The 23,091-nt window shown below is 43.1% G+C and overlaps 1 protein-coding gene across 4 annotated transcripts in view; it reads left to right on the top strand.

The window, feature by feature from the left end:
* Positions 1 to 23,091, top strand: part of syt7a (synaptotagmin VIIa) — a 60,138-nt gene that overhangs the window by 30,400 nt on the left and 6,647 nt on the right. Inside the window, exons 3-5 of one of the 4 annotated variants that reach the window (XM_068602259.1) lie at positions 3,282 to 3,361; positions 4,724 to 4,858; positions 14,889 to 15,020. In XM_068602259.1, the coding sequence (XP_068458360.1) occupies positions 3,282 to 3,361; positions 4,724 to 4,858; positions 14,889 to 15,020 (347 nt within the window). Of the gene's footprint in view, positions 1 to 3,281; positions 3,362 to 4,723; positions 4,859 to 8,194; positions 10,925 to 14,888; positions 15,021 to 23,091 lie in introns of those variants that run through there. The other 3 variants (XM_068602256.1, XM_068602255.1, XM_068602258.1) reach the window with 3 other exon arrangements.

The raw sequence follows: 23,091 nt of genomic DNA on the forward strand, positions 1-23,091 counted from the left end.
CACAAGGTTGCCACCACCATGCTTCACTGCCGATGGTATCGGCAGTACCTGGTGTCCGCCAGATATCGCACTTGAGTTCAAAAACTAAACACTCAAGTTATTCTCAGACCGAACGGTGAAGTTACACGTGTGTTAGTTGACTCCTCCCTAGCTATTCTGAACTCATGGCCCAGAGCCATGGCCCAGAGCCAGACAACACTGAATAATGTAATCGCATAAAACCATTTGTCGCCGAACAAAAAGACGGCTGGTTTAAATTAGACTTAAGTATTTTCAAGGGCTTTTGAGTAGGGGCTGATGAGGGGGAATTGCTCACTGTTCCATTGGTACACTTTAACCCTCATTTGGGGTATTGAGCTGAATTTCTTTATGTATCTTGTCTTTAGCGCTGGTGAGCTTTGTTATGTGTGTCACTCTGCATCCCTGCAGCCTCCACAATTTCCCTGAAGATAGAAGAAGAGTGTTTGTTATCCACTCCTGTGAATGAGCTAAAGGGAAAGGTGGAGGAGATAGTTTTGAAGCTGTGTAATTCTTTGTGTATGTGTGCGCGTGTGTGTGTGTGTATGGAAATGAGGATTGTCAGACTCAATGCCCATCCATTTCTTGTTTTCACATCCAATCCACTCGGGACCTCCTGTCACTCATTGTTTCTCTCAGTTCATTCTTCGCACCTGTCTCTCCCTCCCATCTCGTTATCTCACATACCGTCCTGCACTGTCCTTGTTTTTCTCTCTGTCTGACTGCCTGTTTGAAACAATTTTTTAAAATTTAGATTCTATTTTTAGCTTTCACCCCTCTTTCTGTACTGGACTCTTGCTCATTTTCCGTGTCTTCCCACCTTCTTGAAATTTTTACGATAGCATTGAATGATGCATGAGCTTCCTTTGATAGCTTGTCCTCGCCTGACAGAGATTCAGACAGTTTGTCTCCCCAGAAATTGCCTTACAAGAATACAGTATTTATTGTGATGTGCTTAATTAAATTTTTTGTACCGGGAATAGTTTCCCTTCTGGGTATGCAGATGTTTTAAAGCTTGAATAGTTGGCTGTATGCATTGTTGGTTTCCTAAAATACTGTTTAACACTAGGAAGTCAAGTCATGTATTTAGCCAGCATGTCAAGCCAATGATAACAGCTATTAAACGCCTAAAGCCGACTCTAAAAGATCATGAATGGTCTCTCCGGTGTGGGCTGAGAACATGCAGTTCTGTGTTCAGTAGGCTTCCATGGCTACTATAGCTTATAAAGAGACCGTTAATCCTGAATTTAGTATTTTAATTACCAACACACCCCTTGAATACAGCTGTTTATTGTGTCGTTCCAGTCATATCAGTGTTTATTCATCTGTTGACTTTTCTATTTTAGGTTGGTGTTGATTATACAACAGATGAGCGGTTTTGTTTCCTTGTGTGTGATAGATTTCATTTTTGCTCAGTAGTGCCATTGTGAGCTTTATCATTTCTGCCCAGCAGCGCTATTGTCAACTCTGGCTTTGTAACAGATCCAACAATATCCAAAGCCACAATATCCAAGGTGTCGGCTGTCGTTTAAAATTATGTCTGTGTTTCCTGGACATTAAAAAAGTTTACATCAGTCTTCACGTAGAGACATAAACTGTGGCACAATTTGCCTTTCCATACGAGTCTATTTTATATTTATGACCATTGCATGCATCATACATACTTAAATCTATGAGTCAACTGAGTCAATTACTCTGGCTGATTGCATCTCAGAGATTTTCTCCCATGTTTCCCCGTTGGCAGTCCTCCCAATGGCTACCGTGTTTCCAATGTCACCTTAAAATAACGTTGGCAGGACAGATGCGTCACTTACTACTTGGGGCAAATAACACCACCTGCCCAACAAGAAATTCGGTGACACAAATAAATGGTAAATGAACTGTAAAGCGCTTTTCTAGTCTTCCAAGCACTGAAAGCACTTTAACACTACATGTCATCATTGCATAAGTGCAATTCATTCTTGCATTCATAAACTAATGGCAGCGGCTACCATGCAAGTTGCCACCTGCCCATCAGAACTACCTAACCTTTGATCCGACAGTCACACACCGTAGGCACAGCTACGGGAGCAACTTGGGTTTAAGTGTCATGCCCACGAACACATCAACATAAACTAGCGGAATTGAACCGCCAATCCTTTGATTGAAGGACAATGCTGTTGTGCCACTGAGCCAAAGTCGCCATGTACAATGTACTGAAAAAAATGAAATAAAAAAATGCCAATTAAGTCTGATTATCAGCCTATTGTTGGCTTGCTAGGCGAATACAATGCATTGGCGACACCATGTTGACCTTCCCAGTGGACATTTTGAAGACATTTGACACAATCAGAGCGTGAAAAGAGACGTAGACAAATTTTATGATGCATAAAATATTTGGAAATGAGCAAACTAGAGTGCGACAATTTTCATGACAAAACTCACAATACGTAAGTTATTCAAGTGAGGTCTGGTAAGGCTCATTACGAAGGCTCATTATAATAGTATAGTGGAAGCAGGGAGGTTGCATAGTTCATGATATCCAGTCTCAAGCTCCATGCTCGATCCCCAACAAGCAAGCCCAACACAGGAAATTGCCCTTCAACTTAAGATCCAATTGTCCGAGCCAAGCCACGGTGGCAGCTCAGTGTGTTTTCCTCTTACTCGTTTTCTAGGCTGAAAAATCCTCGCCTATATCCTTGATGTGTATCAGAGCATCACTTTCAGCGGAGCAGGCGTGGTATTTGGGGGGCAGGGCAGCTTTAGACTGATCCCCTACCTGTCCCACTTGTAGCAAAGTGTCAATAGAGATTACTGCATTGTGACATGTGTGAAACACCTTTAACTGTAATGAGCTTTTCCAGTAGAATGCGCCCGGTAGACCTCACTTTCGGAAACCTTTAAATTGCCATTATTTCCATGGTTACAGCAGGTCATGCACTAGCTATTTGAAATCAGGCTGGTGCAAGACTTTCTAGAGGCTTCTCTCCAGTACCCAGAGGATTACTTTAAAGAGGCAATTGCCATGTAAATTTCAGGGCGGTGCGAATGATAATCATAGTCAGAAATGGCTCTCCACCGCAGATTTGATTTGACTTTGATGAGTGTAATCAGGAGACCATCAGGTAAAGGACTGATGGCACAGTGTTCCTGAGATAATGGGAGAGGCATTTACACTTGAAATTAGTATAGCAAGAAAAAAAAACGAGCTTCAAAGGACAAATCTAAGCTAACCTTTTGTTTCTCTGCTTTCTCTGTCATCTCCTCCCTCTGCTTGGCTCAAGGGGAAGAGGAATAAGCCAGGAGTGGAAACAGCAGACACTCCAGACTCGGCACGTGGGCGAGGGGAGAAGAAAGCCATCAAGTAAGCGCTTGGTAACTGGTTGGGGTAGAATAATCTGGTGATAATAAACTATATTTGGTTCAGCTTTGATTGCTGCGACGTACACCACACAAACAAGGCCGAAAATAAGGCCTGGTGTTTCACCTCGAATAGCACAATCTCTACGAGAGCATGTTCGGGTAGGCTTTAAATGAAAGCTTCGTGATTTAATCAGAATAGATTAAATCTGCATTATCTTACTTGTGGAGCTTTTGGCTGGATGAGCCAGCTCTCCTGCACTTATCTTATTGGCTGTAAGATAGGTCTCACTTAAGTGCAGGCCTTTAGCCACGCCTCCGCACGGCTTCAAGTGGTGCAAGTTTAAGTAAAGAGAGGGAGCGCTCTTTGAGAAATCGTTGAGTATAAATGTTTGGGAGGATTTAACATTTCTTACAGGGCTCAAACTAAGATTACGGTATTTTCTGTTCTGGATGAAACAAGACTATAGGTCAGCACCAGGAAATGTCAGCTTTGTAATGCTAAGCACAATACTTTATTCCACAAAATGGCTCTATTAACCTGCTCATCACCACTTCTCCTCTATAGCCTGCTGCTGTCTCAGCTATTTTTGAATGTCTTGTTTTTACTTTTCATTTTCTGGTTTTAAGCACTAAAGATGGACTATGTGAATGTATTCTGACTTGAGTCCCTTGGTCTCTTAATTTTTGCATTTTCTTTCTCACTGGCTCCAGCAGCATTGGTGTGCTCAGTTGGCCATTTCAGCTTCAAGCCCCTCCTCTTTGTGCACTACCTTTCTCTCCTGCTCTGTCCCTGTGCTACAGCTCTGACCACTGCTGTGTGACTTGTATGACATCAGTGATTCTGCTCACCTTTTCCTCCTCTACTTTGATTGTCCGCGATTTATCTCTCTACCTTGTGTCTCATGCGCTCATGCGTTCTCACTTCTCACGCCGAGGATGGGGGCCTGACTTCTTGGTGTTTACTCAAATGTGCTCATCAGTGGTGCTGTGCTCGATGAACAGAAATTAATCACATGCTGTATGTATTCATCAGGTTATGACCTCTTCTTTTCTTGCTTCTCCTTCTCTTTGCTACACCACATTGCTTTCTGAAAAGCTTTTGTGAATGCCTTTTTCCCCAGGCTGCCCCCTTTTTCTTATTTTTATCAAACAACCATGGTGATTTGTCAACTTCAGGTGGAAAAATAGATATTAATCTGGGCCTGTTTTGTTTCAAACTCCCATTCAGTGCAGCTGTAAAACCAACGCTCTTCCTCAAACCAAGCCAACGCATCACAGCAGGAGCGCCTGTTGGGAATGGTTGGTTGGTGCCAAGGCTGTCCATAGTTGTATTGCTCTGACCTGTCTCTCTCTTTGGCCACAGTGATCTAGACAGAGACTTTTGGAATAACAATGACAGCAGCACAGTGCAGCAGAGGTGGAGCTCCTATCCGCCCAAGGAGTTCGTACTAAACATTTCTCCCTATGCCCCATATGGAGATCCTCGCCTCACACTCAAGTGAGTCTTGGTCCAAGGTTGGTAAGAGACTTCCTCCTGAGCAGGGCTGTAACGAGGCAGGGGCAGTGCCACTCTGCTCTTTCTCTTCCCTATTTCCTTTCCTTTCGTCCTTTCCTTGCATTCCTCTCTTCTCCCCTCCTCACATAATCCTCTATTCTAGTTGTGCACCAGCCACCACCACAAGCCACTCATCAAATCAAAGCATTTAATGTGGATGTTATACTGCCTTACATCTTATTAAATCCACCAAGTTTCATAATCTAGATTATTTTCATTTTCCTGAGGACAACATTTTCTCACAAGTAACTGGGGATATTTAGCCAAAGGCCCTTGTGAAGAAGCCCACTCTATAAATGTCACAGTGTTGCAATACACACAAAGTTTACATTTCTAGACTTATTGTATAATGCGATTTCCATCAACAACAGTAATAACTACAACAATAACAACAGGGCCAACGTTAGAACCCTGGAGGGCACAAATGGTTACTAATGATTAGTCATAAGCTGCTTGGAAAATGTGAGCGCAGGAGATGTCACACACGCACATTACAGCGTCCCTGCGACGGCCATTCGACTATTACTGCAGCGTCAAAACAGCACAGCTTTGTGCCCGCGGGCTCATTTCTGCCGCTACTTCTCACATCCCGTCACCTTCTAATGAACAGAGGCGCATGTTCAGATGCCCCCCCACTCCCTACAGCCCTGCCCGTCCCACTAACTCCTGACCTCTAACCTCTCACCTCTCTCCCATGGGGCTGTAACCATGGAGACGGACAACCCTCTCAAAAAGAGCATACTTTAACCCACCTTATGTGTAATCTGTGTATCTCCCTGTCCTTTTGCTGGTGTGAACTGAAATAATTGTTATTGTTGTTGTTGTGGAGGGTTGACCGTTGAACCAGGTGGTGCCAGTGTTCACTGTGGTTACATTCATCTGTCGCTTCCCTCTGATCCCCATCAACCTAATATTGAAGCTGTATTGCACTAACATTGTGGCACTTCAACTGTGTCTACTGTCTGTCATATGGGGAGATAGGGTAACAGTGTTTTTACTTGATGCAATAAAAGTCATTTTTTTCACTCACTAGGCACTTGAATCCAATAAAGCAGTAGCAAGGTCATACCTATCTCCCTCCGGGCACGGAAAAGGCTCTAAGCTTAGACATCCTGCAACCAGGCCTCTGTCTGATAAACTGTCTAATAACTGGTCCTCTTTAATAGACCTAGCTGTTGAGACCGGTGTGTTGAATGGCCTGCAGAAAGGCGGCAGCTCTGTGCTCATGATGGCAGTGGATATATGGATTGCTGTCTGAAAACTCTGCCTGAAGATGATGGCTGCTGATCTCAGGAAACCAGATTTAGACCCCAGTGCTCATGTTTGAAAAGTTCATTTTTTTTTTCAAACCCTCAAGGTTGTCATTTATTGTACATAATGCTGCTTTTCAGCAGGCCCTGTCTTTCCAGCAGGAGAACATGAATTAACTTTTCACTGCAGTAATGGGAATTCGAGCTATTTGTTCTGTAGTGAGCCAGTATAGATTCTGACATTCACTTAGAATAAGAACAAATTATATATATATATATATATATATAAACCAATACTATTCATCTAAAGCCAACAGACAGATGGGAATTATTTACAGTTTAAGATTCTCTCGAGATCAGCAGCTTTCACTCTCTGTAATGACACTGGGCCTCATTTATCAAACAGGTTAGCTACCGGCACAGTCAGTCTCCATGTTTAAGGATTTATTGGATTGGTAGTTCATCACGATAATTTTTCAATATTGACGCAAAGGGCATGACACAACGTTAAATTCATGGTGAATTAACATAACGTTTTTTTAAATCCATGCATCAAGGATATTATACTTAATTTGATCAAAGAGCTTCAAGATGAAAAACTGTCAACGACTTTGTGACTATTTTTCTTTTCTAAATCACTTCTCCGGAACTTCAGTCAGAAACATGATTGATATAGGAAGCCATATTCCTGTAAATGCACTTAGTGATTCATGGTCCCTTTATTTATGTGTTCCCACCTTTAATAAAGAGTAAAGACGTTCACCGTGTGCTTGATAAATGAGGCCCACGTCTCTTGTGTTGACTGTTGCTTCATGCTGTTGTTGTGATTGATGACTTATCCACATGCTCTGTCAGGTCAGTTGGTCAGAATTGAATGTGAAAGGTGACCTTCAAAGAGACATGATGCAAGTGTAGCCCTCCCCCCCCCTCCCCAAACCCATGCGTACACACCAGAAGACAGTGTTTTCTGTGCCTCATATTTTTTGCATCTCCTGGAGCAGGAGCACCAAGCATATTAATGAAATGTAGTCATGTCACCAGAGGGCACTACTGTGCTTTATTTTTGATCATCATTGCTTTTAGAGTGGATGTGACATTTTAAACCTAAAACCAGCTTTGAGAGAAAATCTGAGTTGGCAAGTTCTCTTAAGTATGAACATTAATTTACTTCTGTACCATTTTAAGAGGTTGATATGATGAGATTGCCCTTATAATCCTTTCTACTGGGTCTGGGTGGTGCAGCAGGTATTTCACCACTTCCTGTTTACCAGTAATGATGCTAAGTGGTGATCAGATGACAAGCACATGTTTAGAAAATAGAATATTACACACACAAATGCACTTGTATTTAACAGAATAACTCTCTGGATGACTTCCCATATGAGTCGATTATTTGCTCATGAGGCACTTCAGTTCAAGCCGTCCTCCAGTTGCTCTAAGTTGCTACGATAGAATTGACTTGTAGAAGCACATTTCAGGCCCCAAATGCCTAAATGAATGAGAGAATGAAACCTAAATAACCAGCATCCACACACTGTTGCCACTAGTGAATGCTGGCAGCTGTAGTATTGGTCCTCCAGGCCCAAAGGAGTGACTTCTTGCTGGTTTTCCATCCTCCACAGGCTCCCTGTAAATTCTCCGTTTCCTCCTCTTCCTCCCTGCTGTCCTCTCCCCCATCCCCCTCTTCCTCCACACTGGACTCCACACAGACTTTTTTTCTCCTCCTGCCTCTTACTTGGCCTGGAAAGCTAGACCTGCCCCGTCACACACTCTACTGATCTGTCTCACCTCCTTAGCCATGTGGTTACTCAATATATTTTCCTGTGTATGTATGTGTGTTTTTGTCTGTCTTTCTCACGCTCTTTGGTCTTTTTCTCCTCTGCCTGTTGTTATTCTCCCTCCCCTGTACCTTCTGTCTGCTGTGGGACCTCGGCACCCTGTCTCTCTCTCTTAGTGGGGCAGTGTCAGGGGGTCAGAAGGGGGCAGCAACTGGGCATGGGGATGATGGGGGGGGTCCTTATCGCAATGACAGCGTGAAGAGCATGGTGACAGAGGGAGTGAAGGCCGGGAGGTGGCAGACCGTCCAGGGCCACATGCAGTCCGGAGGATTGAGACCCAGCGAGTGAGTTCAGAACCGGGTGGAGAAAAAAAGCTAACTTTTCACTGTGCAGCAGAATTGACACATTTTTACTATGCAAATGTTATTCTTAGTTTTTACCGCAGCAGCAGCAGCAGCTACGGCCAGATGACTGAATCCGTTCTGAGTAGACACAAGGAGAGTTTCAGCGGGGAGGAAAGTGCAGCTCAGGTGTCACAGTGAGCGTGCTGGCCCAGATCAAAGTGTGAGCACACAGGAAATGTGAACTCTCGTCATCGCCAGATGATAACAATAGTTGTATCCCACTGACTCAAACCTTCAGCTGACACGGTTGGCCCAGCTGCACAATATAGCCCAGTGTATGAATCTGCAGGAGGATATGATTTATTTATGTGGAACTGCACTGCCTGCAAGTGTACTTTCAAAAATGTGATACAGGAATAATCTAATTTTCACACACCAACTGAGATAATGCCTCATACCTTCCTAACCCACCTTTTATTAAGGGTTGAGGCTTGAGCGTGAACTGGTGTTGGCAGCTGACTGCATGTCTCCCACAGCCATGACGTATGACAAAAGTCAGTGTCTATATTCAGTGTGTTGTAAATGAGGCAGTGAGTTTTCAGTTCTCCATGACTTTTTTTGCACCTTCCTTTGGCACCTCGTGCCTGTGTTGCTTCCTCCACAACACATTCACGCTACCTCACTCCTCATTCCCTCCTTCTCTCCTCTTCTCATCTTTCTTTTTGCCCCCTGTCTATAATTGGATTCTATTTCCAGGCTGCTATAAGTGTCTGTGTCTCTTGTGTTTGTGTCTCGCACCCCATTTTCTGTCTCCTCCATCGTCATCCTCTGCTCTTATCGTTCCCATCGTACTCCCCATATTTCTGTCGCTGTGTAAAGTAACTCCTTTTGTTCTTCTTCTATTTGGCCCACACTCTGTTTTATTTCTGCAAAACCCTCCATTACCCTTTTTATCCTTTATTGTGATAGTCAGATATGATGGACACTAAAAGCCTCATGCAGAATTATGTCAGGTGAAGTAATGCAGAGCGGAGTAAACGGCACCTAACTGACGTGAATAGCTCTCTCGTGACCTAATTCTGGTAGTCTGGGTTACACAGTGATCTGAGAGAGAGGAAGATATATTTGGTGATGAGAGAAAAAAAATAAAAAGGATTAAACAAGATACTGTAGAGCCCATAAAACACAGGAATGATCTTTCAGCACAATAAGACTTTGTCAGTAATAACATTAGTAAGAAAGGCATGAGCTAATTATCAGCATTATTGAAGGGGAGGAGTGGAAAATGAGAGGCTGACAGAGGGAGGGAGTCATACTGTACAACTTGGTTGGCTGTTGGGATGTCTCTAGAGGTGCAGCATATATTTAAAAGACGAAAAAGACTTAGAGTCAGGAAGAGAGGCTATCAGAGATGGAAAAAGTTGACTGACGAGTAGAGGACATGGGGATCTCTCATCAGACCAAAACACCCTCATCAAGAAGGCCTGGGACCTGCAAACCTACGACACACACGCCTCGACGCAGTCACCTAGCACAGAATCGGGCCACGCCCGTGCGGACAGTGCACATCCGACCACTGCCCACGCGAAACACACCCTCACGCAAACAGCACGCTCAGACCGCACAGACCCGCAAGGTGTACACACATCTGACGCAGACGCACAGGGCGAGCTCCCCGTCTGCAGGCTGCTGCCCGGCGCAGCGCTACGAGCAGTACACGGCTCACAGCGACCACTCAGGCTGCACCTTCTACTGCTATTTCTGCTACTGCTGTTACTGCTGCTGCCTCACGTTGCTCTCTTTCTCTCTCCTCCTCCTCCTGTCTCCTCCTCCTAACGCTCCTCCCTCTGTCTCCTTCTTCACTTTGTCATCAAATATCACTCTTCTTCCTGCCTCCTCCTCCCCCTCTCAATCATCAACTTCCTGTTTGGACGAACTTTCCCGTGTCTATCCCGGCGTCAACCTGACTTCGTCCGCTGTGTCTCCCTACTGCCCTGTGCCACCTTGTCTCATCAATGATGATTTGTTCCCTCTCTTCTACGTCTCATCTCCTGAACTCACCACTCCTGACCAACTCACCTCCTGTTGCCACGGCTCCTCTCCTACATCTACTTCTCCTTCTTCCTCTTCCGTGCCCTCTAACGCCATCCTACCTCCTCATCATCCTATCCTATGCCGACCGTGGCCTTCTTCGCGCTCTCTTTCCTCCTTGCTCCTCTGCCCTCCCAGCTTTGGGGATCCAGTCTTATCGTACACGTCCACTTTGGAGCACATCCCTACCCGGCCTCGGACGCTGCTGCGCCAGCAGAGTCTCCAGCAGCCTCTCATCCAGCAGCCAGGCCCTGGTCTCGGCCAACCCCCCACCACATCCCAAAGTTTGGGACAATTACACACTGCACCTGGACAGCCTGGGGGAGGCGGGGGTGCTGGGAGAGGAGAGGGAGGTGGCGGCAGTGGTGAGGGTGGGGGTGCAGGTACACGAGGCGGTCCCAGGGGTGTACGGGGCAGCCCCTCAGGAGCAGGGGCCGCCCGCAATAGGGGCGGTGGAGCAGCAGGGCGCTCTCGCGCCAATCCTGGCAGCTGGGATTACACGATGGACCAGATGCGAAGTCGTGGCCTGGACGTCAAGTCCTTCCTGTGAGTTTCCTCAACTCTTCCTTTATATCTCTGTGGAGTCTTTGTGATGTTATTTGCTTCGGGCCTCTGTCTTTATCTGTGTCTTTCAGTATATGCTATATTATGCTAAGCAGAGTTTTTTTTTAAGCATTTGTTCAAGGAAATGCTCTGCAATGTTTAATGTTTTATTATTAAATTATTATTAATATTATTTATAATGTATCTTTGTTTAAGTAATAACTAACCTGCCTTTACCTTTCTGTTCTGTGCCTCTTCTTTCGGTTCTATATTTTCAGTTTGCATTTGATATCCAGGGAAGGATATTACTTCTGTCTTTCAAAAATATGTACCGCGTGATTGTGGGCATACATGCATAAATGTGTATTGTAGGTGTGTATTTTTGTGGTTCACGGCTACACAAGATTGTGTGTTTGGACATTTGTCATTGCTTTCACTGTAACATAAAACGTATAAAATATATTATATATGGCTACAAAAGGCAATTTAGTCCATCTTGTTTGTTAATGTAGGATGATGAAGTTCATCGCAGATGATGACTTATATGAAAAAGTGATTATAAATGTAAATAAGCTGTTGTCTTTTACCTCCAGGCCCTATGGTTGTGTAAGAGATAGATCAACATGACATCTAATCAAGACGTCATAGAGAGATAATAACAATGATACATTATGGTTATTAGATTTTAATCTTAGAGGGGGAGTACATGGTAACGTGATATGATTTATGATCCTTTCAAATTGTTTTGTTTAGATTGTTTAATTCATTAATAACTTGTGAATGATAGTTTTGTCCATATAACGTGTATCAGTGATTAGTTAAAATGAATCACAAAGCTTCTTATTGAGAAATATGTTAAAAAAAAAATAAGCAGCATTTTTACTAATTTTATAAGGAAATACAATCATAATCATAAAAAAATGGCAAAGAAGTTGTGACATTGTGAGCTTTTTCAAACCCATTCTGTGAAAAATGGTTCAATGGTTACTCTGTTCGCTCTGCTAAACAGTAACATCTGTTTGGATGGCATTCAGCCTGTCTGCTGCAATGGTTTTTGCAGGACAAAGCTGGTGGATCTAGTTCATAATATTCATGAGATGATGTCATAAAAAGTCACATTTTCTATTCATGCAACTCGACTCCATTACATGGTGTTGTTTCTGAGCCGTGTTTTGAAATGCCTGTTAAATATCCTGCTTAGGGGACACTAGTAGGCCTAATCCATATTTCATGAGTATTTGCAACTAAAATGGCCCCTCTTTTTCTAGTAGTGATGCTAATGGTGGTTGTGCAGTTAGCCTGCTGACATGGGTGTCAGCATGTGTGCATCCACGTGTCACTGTGCATCGGTAAAAGAACAAGATTCAAGCAGCTGTGTGTAGATTTGTGTTAACCCTGAAGCATTGATCTTATGTCACCAGCGCCATTACTTCTCCAACATATTGTTACTTCAGGCCAGAAATGGGGGGAGGGCAGCAGAGGAGGGAGAGAGGGGGTGATGCAGGTATGACAAAGGACACGGTCAGGATGAAACATGTGTTTCATGTCTCTGCACTGAATCTATTTTACAGCAGCTTCTCACCATTAGTTTTTAAAAATTGTATTTGTGTAAAAGCTTCTCAGGGCATTTGAATATGACACAGCTGAGCTGTGGGCCGTTGGTAATGCTCGGCAAGCTGAGCATTAACGATGTAGCAAATGCAGCACAACCAAGTTCAATGACAATATCGCCCATAATAGTCAACTAAGCTAGTCAACTCATGATTGTAAATGTGAGAGTGATGTCATATTTTGTGATGTATTTCCTTCTTCGCAACAGCGACACCTCGTATGATAGATTCCTGAGTGGTCGAGTCATAGACATGACCCACTGTTCAAGCCAGTTCATTTCAATCTTGGCCAGATTCCCTATCTGGGTGAATCATTGCGCGATGAATGTGTTGATGCTGTTAACACAGACCTCTAGCCTTTGGAGCTATTTGACCAAATGGATTTCTTGGGTGAATGGTCTCCCAGCTTTTTGGCTTAAAATCAATAACTTATCCGGTGTCATTAATGTCCACTCCCTCTCTCGCTTCCTTAATGTTCGGTGCATTAATTTAAGTGTTTTACCAATATTCTTCAGTGTAAATGTTCATACTTGACAGAGAAAAGAGATCCAATAACCATTAACCAACAACGTGTCATCTGATCAGGCTTTATAGAGACCACTGATCAAACTATTTATCACTATTTTGACCCTGCGTTTTCCAGAGTATATGTGGTTATATTATTGAATAGTTTAGTTAGGGAATTAATATGGTAAAAACACTTCAGATATTGAGTTAGCTGTAACACTGACTCAATATTTGTCCATGTGTGAAAACTAGTAAGCAAGTGAAACAGTTAAGAAATGAATATCAGTAAAAGTTATAAGCTAAAAGTAATGAATAAAATGTTTAAATATTTTGACTGGATAAATGGATGAAATAGTTGGCTAAAAGTAATGGATAAAGATTATTGTTAGAAATAATAATGGATAAAAGGTCTGATTGTTAGCTATGAGTATATTATAAAAGGTTACAGTTTGCTAAAAGTGTTGGAAAAACAGTTGAAATAGCTAAAGGACATGAATAGAAAAGGTATAGTTAGGATAAACAATTGAAATTGTTAGCTAAAAGATACAAATAAAAGGTAAAAAAAGAAAAGGAAAGCGATGACTAAAAGTTCAGATTGTTAGCTAAAAGTAATGGATACACCTTTGAGATACATAATATATATACAATCACTTTAAATGGAAACATTTATGAAGTGTGGTGTCGGTGAAGGGGTACTTAAGTTAAGCTGAAAGTGGTTGTGGGTTTATTGTGGGTGTCCGACATGAAAGGCTGGGAACCACTGCTGCTGACGTACAACAGGGAAATGATTAAACAAGGCTTCATGGCGCTGCAAGAAAAGCTTTTGACAGCATGTAACAAAGATAAAATTGTGAAGTTTATGGTGATATCTTTCCACGGCTTGGCAGCGCTGTATTTTCTTAACGGAGGTATTGTAACGCAGTCAAAGGCTTAAGCTATAGAACCGTGGGTGTGGGTGACAGGAAGTGGGGAAGGAGGCGGAGAATTAAGAGCCGAGGATAGCGATGAGGGGGAAAGGGGATTTGGAGAGCAAGCGTGGCATAATAGAGAAGATGAAATGAGAAGAGAGCAACACGGCGAGTGAGAGAGCGGTGACCCAGAAAATGGTGACATACACCAAGCACCTCAAGATACTGTGTCACTCAAATAGAAACAATTAGTCCAGATCTCCTTAATGAGGCTCAATTAAATCTCAACTCTGGAGAAAGACGACAGGCATGTTCGATGGGAAAGGTGAGTCTGGAGGGAAAGCAGAAGGCAGGCTACATAACTAAATGAATTACTGTGAGTGTGTGTGTGTGTGTGTGTGTGTGTGTGTGTGTGTGTGTGTGTGTGCGCACACATACAGGCCCGTACATACCGTTTGCATGTGTGGAAGCCGATGTGCAAGCTGCTGAATATCACATCCATTAACAATCATTAACTAATCACCAACAGCTCCCTTAATTTATTTGTTGTCTGTACGATGTGAACACAGCCTGCACCTGTTGTCGCACCACTTCATTAAAATCATTACGTTATTATTAATTTGGCCTTTCTGTCGAAGGTTTCTTTTAAATATCCTTCCCTGGACAAAGTGCTTACTGCCGGGGTGTTGTATTTTTTCACTTTATGACCCTTGTTGTCTGTAACTGCTTCCCGTTTAATGTCATAAGGTCTCCTAATGTTCCGCCGCCTCTGTGCTTTTTGTCTTTACTTGCACTTAAAACATGACCTCTCTTTTCTTCTCTCCCCCTGCACCACACCTCCTTTATGTCCGATTTCCCTATCCTTTGCATCTGTTCTCTTTTCTGGCCTCTCGTTCTTTCTGTTTCTATCTCTTTATCGTATTTATTTTGTGGGGGAGCCAGCGAGGGGAAGCTGGTGGTCCTGGCTCTGGCCATTGGTGTGGCCGAGCAAGATGACTTTGCCAATATCCCTGACCTGCAGGAAACAGCGCAGGCACCACCACCGTCCAATCAGGAGCCGCCTCCTGAGAAGAGGTACCAGATAATGTATGAGAGTGCTTGCTGAGTGTGAGAGAATGATGGGATGCAAATGAAAGTATGTGAAGGATATGATATCAAAGAAAAAGAAGAGATGAGTTCAGAATCTCGGTAGGGTAGAGTAGTTTAGTTTTGTAGTGTTTTCGGTGAGTCATTGCACTTAAGTGCATTGTGCCACAGACCTGCAGAAAATAGCCCCATGAGCTCAACTCTGTTACAGAAATAAATATGGGAGCTGACTATGAAACCAAATAAGGAAAAATGCTTGAAATGCTGAGATGAGAAAAGATATTTGGATGTTAGCTGAAAAGCAGCAATGAGTCCATAAATCAAGGCAGTCAGAGCCTCACTGGTCCTTTTTTCTGCTTTTAGGAATAAAAATTTTGCGTCACATAAAAGCAACGTTTTTCTTGCCAGTGGTCTTTCTTTCCTGACCGTGATAATTATCTCCCCCATCGCAATGACATTCTCCTCCACCATTTCATCTCTGTTCGTTTGTCTTTCCACTCCTGCCTTACAGAGACCTCCCATTGGTGACTGTTGTATTTCCGATGTATTTTCATGCTTTTTTTTTAATCCTTTCTACTCCTGTTTTTGCTTTTTTCCCCTCCTGCTCATTAGCTTCCTTCAATCACCCTCTGCTGCTCTGAGAGCCACATCTCTGTAGCTCCACCGAGGGCCCGGAGAGCCTCCTCATTATTCCACAACATGTTAGTCACTTACATAAACATGCTGCTAAAAATAAACCGTTTCCTTGCCAGCTACCTTACACACTCAAAGCCAAAAATATTTCCACTCATCTTTAAGGATGCACCACTCTCACTAGCATCTCCCTATCTCCCAAAATAATTAGTTTAGCATTCTGTTTAGGAATTGGTCCAATTTTTGTGGAACAATTTAAGACTAACAAATGAGTCGAGTGGCTGTGTCATATGAATCAAACAGCTGAAACACCACTGTGTTGTGTTGTGTCTATTGTTGTGTTGTTCTCTTTTCGGCCAGGGATGGTGGTTTAGATTATTAGCACCAGCGCGTAACGCCATAGTGTCAGAGTGAAATCCCGCGTTGGGTCCAGCCCGCAGATGCGAAACACTCGATTTCCTCAGCAGTCCAATTAGGTCGTTTTAACCTCACTTTGATTCTGTGACAAATTGGAGACAATTTGGAGATACATAATATGACACACACCTTAAAACAAAATGACAGGGGAGGTTGAACAAATTCAGATTTACTCGTCACACCAATTATTCCTCATTCACAAGTGTTTCATCAATTTGACACATGATTTTAAACTAGGGCTCTATTACAATACAGATGGTAACTGTTTTTCCTATCTAGACTGCACAGCTGCAATATGAAGCTGCACATGTGGGCCGTACAACTGGAGACAGCTGTCGGGTCTCCTGCGTCTTTAGCATGACAGCAATTGTCTTCCCAGACTTAATAAGCACCTTTTATTTATTAAAAAAAGTTAGCCTTTTATGCTCCACTACAGCGACAACCAGTGAGAGATATTGGCCTCTTGGTTTGTCTGCTTCATTTTAGTCTTTTGCCCTGAAGCGTCCTGTGGCCTTTTCCCTGTCAACACAGCGCTGCATGGAGTTACAAGCAAGCATGAAAATATTCTTACAGTGACAATGTGGCTTTTGTGAACCTCGGAAACATTTCCATTGTTCAGGATTAGTGTGAAAGCCACACAGAGGAGTACAATTTTCTGTTTAATTTGCTGTGCACATTACGTCTGGCTTTCCCAGCTTTTGTGTTCACCCGGAAACCTGGTTGTGAAATCCAGCAATAGACAAAACAGCCAGCAGCAACCGCGGGACGTTCGGTCCAGCCCGTGGCCAGCAGGATTCACCACGGTGGAGCGGTGATGGACTGCTTTGTGGTGTTTTCTAGATTAACCTGAGGTTCATTTAATTTCTTTCAGTCCAAACAGAATGACTGGTAGCTCACAGTCTGGGAACAATAGAGAACTAGAAGATATGAATATAATGAAAGCATGAAATGCCTCGGCCCTTCATCAAACTCCTATGTAGGCCTCTCGTGAGCTGTAAAATAATTCCTCTTGAGCCACTCATTGTTTTTTGGTTGTTTCATGATTGATTACAAATTCAAATGTATGTTAAATGATCTAGCCACACTTTAATTGGATTCTAAATTTAGAGGCTGGAATAAATGTTATAAGCCTACAGTATATTAGAAATGCAAGGTGTAAGCTTGCTGGGAGTGTATCATCCCCTGTGGTGTTAGTGCTGACTTCACTGATGTCTGACCGTGATTTAATCAATCACGCTCGTGACATATTGCTCGTTCTAAACGGTGCTCTCAAGCCGGGGACAAAACTGCACATTCATTCGTCTCTCGCTCTCCACAACCCTCGTGAGGCCATATCATCGAGTCTGTGCATTTACATCAAACATGTCCTTCGTGTGCCCATCACTCATCGCAGTACCTGCATCACTTCATTCAACTAAATGAAAATCATCTGGACATGTGACTGGCAAATTATTTCACTCAACCATAAAACCTCTGACATTAATGTGAATAGTTTATGGGACTCTCAAACGTGAGCATCATCAATGCAACATAAAAGGGAAATCTCTCCACTGCTGATGAATATGAAAGAGCTGCTCTGCTCCACTGATATGCGATGCCCAACAACCAGTGGAGGAAATAACTATTTAACAGCTTTAGGTAATAGTTGATGTACATATTCAGATTAGAACACATGGATTAATTTATACAACATAATGCTTAGTTAAAGATTAAACTAGTGTTATTGTGTGGCCGATTGGGACCTGACCCGTAGGTTGATAACAATAATAAGAGTAAATAAAGAAGTTAAAACTAGCTATACATTTAATAGCTACAACTGTACGCAACAGTAAAATGCTGCTAACACAGCGATGCATCAATATTCACAATGTAATAATGTCATAAGAGATAATTCTGCTAAATGATTCAATACTTAACAATACCGATGCACTTTAACTTGATTTGTAGTTTGACAAACACAAACAAGAATACTCCTGGCTTTGCACGACAATCAGCCAAATGATCTTGTTGATAGAAACATCATATAGCAAATAACCATAGAGAGGCCTTTTGTTTACCCTTCATTGTTGCTCAGCCATCGTCAAAAGTGAGCCAAAGAGGTGAACCCAAATGTGAAGGTGTTGTAGTGCGTGTTCATTATTTCGTCACTGACCTTGTGTGCGATCGCTGGATGAAAGTGTTCTGCATAGCCATTTGTTTATTAAGTGATGCAGGAGCTGACTGACCGCTTGAACTTCATCACGGTGGCCGAGACTTTATAACCAAGGTAACACAGTTTGAGAGGCGAGAGAGGGAGTAACGGTTGCATGAGGAAATGGCAGAGGACGTCGGCTGAATTACAACGATTGTGTGTTGCTTAGATTCTGTGGCCTCACATGCTGGGATGTTTATATCCGAGGCATCTATAGGTTGTGGATCTTAGAAAGCTTAATAAGGGGGTTCAAGTGGCTCGGTGATGCCTCATTGGTCTTCACTCAAACAATTCTGCTGCGATTCAGCGAACCTGATGTACGCTGTAGCCTCTCCTCCAGTGTTGCTATAAAGAGAAGCCACAATTCCTGAGAGCTTTGAATCTAGATCTCTTTCTCAGCAGCGGGCGAAAGGCCCAATGAGGATGGAGGTCTAGGACAGGAGAGGCGGGATACATCCTCATGCCACATTAACATTCAATCCACTTGCCTCTGGTCTTCAATTATTCATCCATTCATGTTACATAATTTTGTGTAAGCCATTGGAGGTTTTTTTTTCTTGTTTCAGAATAGATTTTGCAGATATGGATAAATATAGATGGATCTTCTCTGCCTCAAAGACATGATGCACTCAGGGATGCACTTTTAGTGGCTGTTAATTGCCAAGTGGGCCCTATAATAATGCTTTATAATTCATGATTTTAGTAGATTCTTTAACGTGACATGAAAAGCAAAGACAAGCGTAGCGTATTGGGGGTTATGACCTTTAACTTAATTTAAAACAAATGCTTGTTGATGTAACACCATGATTGTTTGTTCGTGCTCTAACTGCATTAGTCTGACGAGGAGGAGTTTAGTCTTTATTGTGGTGGAGGATGTGTGCAGGACGTCAAAGTAATGGTAGGTCATTCTGAGGTCACATGCATGTGCAGGGTAACATTTTAAGGTAGTAATTTCAGGCTTTGCTGTTGCAATGCGTCTAGATAACATAATCTGTTTGTACGTAAACATAGAAATTGATTATGCTATGCTCTGCTAGTCTGCTCCTCCTGTGACAGGGACTGTACAGGCCTGGCTAATCAGCCAAGTCTTCAGGGCTCTGCTTAAGACTATCCCTGAGGCTTTGGCTCCCTGTGGTCACCATGCTTATCCAAACAACACGGAGGGAGTGTTGGGATGCATTCAGTTACGTGCTAAAGGCGGGAGAAAGTAGATAGCACTAAGGCTGAAGAAAAGGAGTCACTAAGAGAGGAGTGTGGAGGGTCGGGGGGGGGGTGGAGGTTAGTGCAGTCACATATCCATCATCCATCCATCCATATGTCAGCGGAGGACGAGGGAATATTTCCAGGGCGTAAATCCATCTTCTCTGCGAGAGAGTGTTTTCTTGTACTCTGCACATCCATGCGTTATGCGGGGCTGAAGGCACTCTCGCCAGCAGGTACACGCTGGTACACATGCTCATCTCATACATACAGATCAGATAGATGGATGAATGGCTATTTGGAGCATTAACCGAGGACGTTTGTGTCCTGCCTCAGAACAGGTGGCACATCTGCAGCAGCCTCCACCTCAGAGGCAATCTTTGAATCTAATCAGGATGCGAAACATTTGGTAGACTCTTGAGACTTTAAAAAAAAACGTTTTGATGATTTCATGTTGCTGAAATTCCCCAGAATGAGAGGTTGGTTGTTTTAATTAAGTTCGGAGACATCATGAATGCTAAATTGCAGAGAGTGTTCAGAGGCCATAAAGGGAAGCGGGGCACAACTTTTATAGACAGAGTAGACCCTTGTCTTGTCTTTGGATTCAAAAGTAATCATGCATAAATGTTTCAGTCAAAAGGGCAATTGCCAGCCCCTAAAGTTAAGAGGAGCACATCTAAAATACGGCCTCTAATAAAATGAAAATAGACATAAAACAGTGCTTTAACAAATCAACGTTTGGCAGCTGCTGAATTGTCTTGCGGTTTAAAAATTTCCATTTGAAGAAGCAAAGACACAGAAGGCAAGCATTTAGCACCTCCCATGTTGCTTCTCCCCGAAATGGGATTTCAGTAAACGATGCTATTTTAGACTAATTTCCAGTTCCAACATGCTGGACGTAATTAGGTAACAGTGAACCGATCCATATTTATATGTCGCAGGAGAATCTTTGATCGTAGCCTGAGAAGTGAAGTAGCAGGAATGAATGACTCCAGTGTGAATGTACATGTGTTTCATGTGGATGATGAGTTATGTAAGCAGCGCCCCGCTTCACTGCTGTGGCTTTGACTATGTATGATCCTGGAAAGTGTGCTGTGGCCTCTGAAGAATGAAAGATCTCGTGGGCGACTATGAAATTGAGCATAGGCTTTGAAAATACATCACTTCATGGTCTCAGGCGGGCGTGTTTGTTTGACTGTGACATATGTTTGCAGAAGGGTGGGAAAAAAAAAAGAGGGCTGGGTTGGGCTTTCTTTCTCGCGTCTCTCTCCAGCCGAGAAGTGGAGTCTTTGCCCCCCCTCCCCCTCTCTTCGAGCTGTTGGCCCTCGGTCAGGTAACAAAACAGGATAGTATCACAGGACGGTGAAACCCTAAGTGGCCCCGCCTGCCTCCATGTGTATGTCCATGTGTGTGTCTGCCAGGTTCTCACCCGTACCTGTCATATATCCTATACCTTATCCTGTTTGTTCTCAGTGTGTTTGCCTGTTTGCTGCACCCCTCTAAACACACCCTTCCCCTGCGTCCACTCCCAACAACCTCTTGTCACGCACACCCCAAACCCTCAAATGTATGGTCTCTGTTTCTAGAGTTGTTGCTATGCCAACAGCCCAATTTCTGTGGGAGAATCTGATCTAAAGTCGAGTCCAGTCTGCCTCCCGCTGGATACTGGAGACAACTGCAGGCTCTAAATCGTTAAATTCCCATATCAACCCCCAAGGGGTGGGACAGAAAAAGCATTGGCACCAAAATGTAGCAGTTGTAGTATTACCATCTGCCACAATTAATAGTGCTTTTTTTTTTTTAATAAAAGAAATTCAATAAACTGAAACCAATCGTCATGTTCAATTCATGATATACTGTTGGATCTGGAGGATGTATATTATTTCTTGCAACAAATCCGCAGCTCCAGCCGCTTTGTTTAAACAGCCTGGAGGCATGTGGAGAGGAGGTCCACCTCAGGTGCTGCAGAGCTGGGCTGGTAGAAAGGCCATTCCCCCGGATGCTCTCGCTCTTACCTCAACATGCACTGAACCCCTGAATGAAGCATGAAGGAGAATGAATAATTGAAGACGTTCACTCCCCCATCGATAGCTGGGAGGTGGAGGAGGAGGGAGGTGCCTTGCTTTACTTCAAACCCGAAGTCTCTCTCCATGCTTTAGAGCTCTTTTGAGCGGATCCTCAGATCTCGGTTTAGTGTTTTCTACCCAGCCTTTTCCTCGCCCCTCAAACTCATTGCCTGCAGTTTAGAGTTTGTGCAAAGATAAACAGTCTCCCGTAAAATGCAATTAGCTCCCTTGGCAACTAAAACGACTAACACCAATTGATGAATATTCTCTTCCCTTCTCGAAGTGGTTAACATCCCTCCTCCCCCCTCCCCACCGTCTCGCTCTGGTTCCTTTGCTGGTTGAAGTGATTGTCTGCTCGTCTTGTTTGCTTGCTTTTTCTGTCTGTCTATTTGTCAGAATATCCCCCCACCTCCCCTCCCCCCGGTTCTGTCCTTGTCTTCAGCAAAAATGTACACATTATTGCATTCAACATCAATTCTCATCCAAATTTGCAGTTTACAACGCCCAAGAAAAAAGTACATTCTCTCAGTGAAACGCTCGACAGAGATTGCTGGCCAGACAGACAGACTTTCTGTGGGCTCCTTGTTTCCTGCCAGTCCAAGGCATTGCCCTCACTCTCTGAGTGACAACTACTTGCATATATTGTATATGCACATGTAGCCAATGCCAGCTTGTGCTTTGGCCCTTGTGTCCCCCAGTCCACAATTTTAGAGTGTTGCTTAAAGGTTGAAAATCAGGTTAGATGTAAAGTAAACTTCTATCATTTGTAGTTATTTCTACCAACGCCCTCTTTTGTGACACTCTAAATGTGCATTTCCTATGTTCTTACTATTTGTCCCTTTTTATGTTTTCAATGATATTATATTTTTGAATGGTATATCTACGCCTTATTTCTCTTTCATACTATATTTCATCTATCGTTTATTTTGCGCTCTCCTCGTGGAGCGATAGTTCTTGCTCTCCTTCTCCTGGTGATCAATTGTATTTATTGTCTTTTTCTTTTCTTCTGTGTGCTCTTTTTCTCCCTTTATCATGTCCGTCCCTTTGTCTCCTGTTAGAGATATTGTATGTGCATAGCTCTTTATTTTTGTCTCTTATTCTTTGATACTTATCAGACTGACCAAACTAAGCCTCTCTTGTGTTTCCAGGCTTTCCTTCCTTCCTTCATTCCCTATCTTTTCTTGCAGCTCTATTTTTCTCTCTAATGTGCTGGTGTTTGTAACAATCTCACTCTCTTTGGTTTTGGTTTTTGTAACCTCACTGTTCATGCTATTAATACTTTCTATCTCTTCTAATACAGATAGACAATTTTCAGCTTGCTTTTCTATTTCTTACTTTCCTTGTTGAACCTTTTATCTTATCTCCAGTCTTTATGATTTCTGTTCAGTGTGTGTGTCTGCAAATTTCCGCATCCTCTCTGAATCTGCTCATTTCTTTTCTCTTTCTCTGTGTGTCTGTTCTTGGTTTTTCTTCTGTATCTACTGTTTGTTTATTGCCCAACAGTGTTTCAGTGTGCAGCCTCTCCATGTGCCTTGACCAGTCATCTATGGAG

Source organism: Clinocottus analis, unplaced genomic scaffold (genome assembly GCF_023055335.1).
Source record: "Clinocottus analis isolate CAN_PGR_092001 unplaced genomic scaffold, fCliAna1.0.p SCAF_6, whole genome shotgun sequence".
In the NCBI taxonomy this organism is placed as follows: domain Eukaryota; kingdom Metazoa; phylum Chordata; class Actinopteri; order Perciformes; family Cottidae; genus Clinocottus; species Clinocottus analis.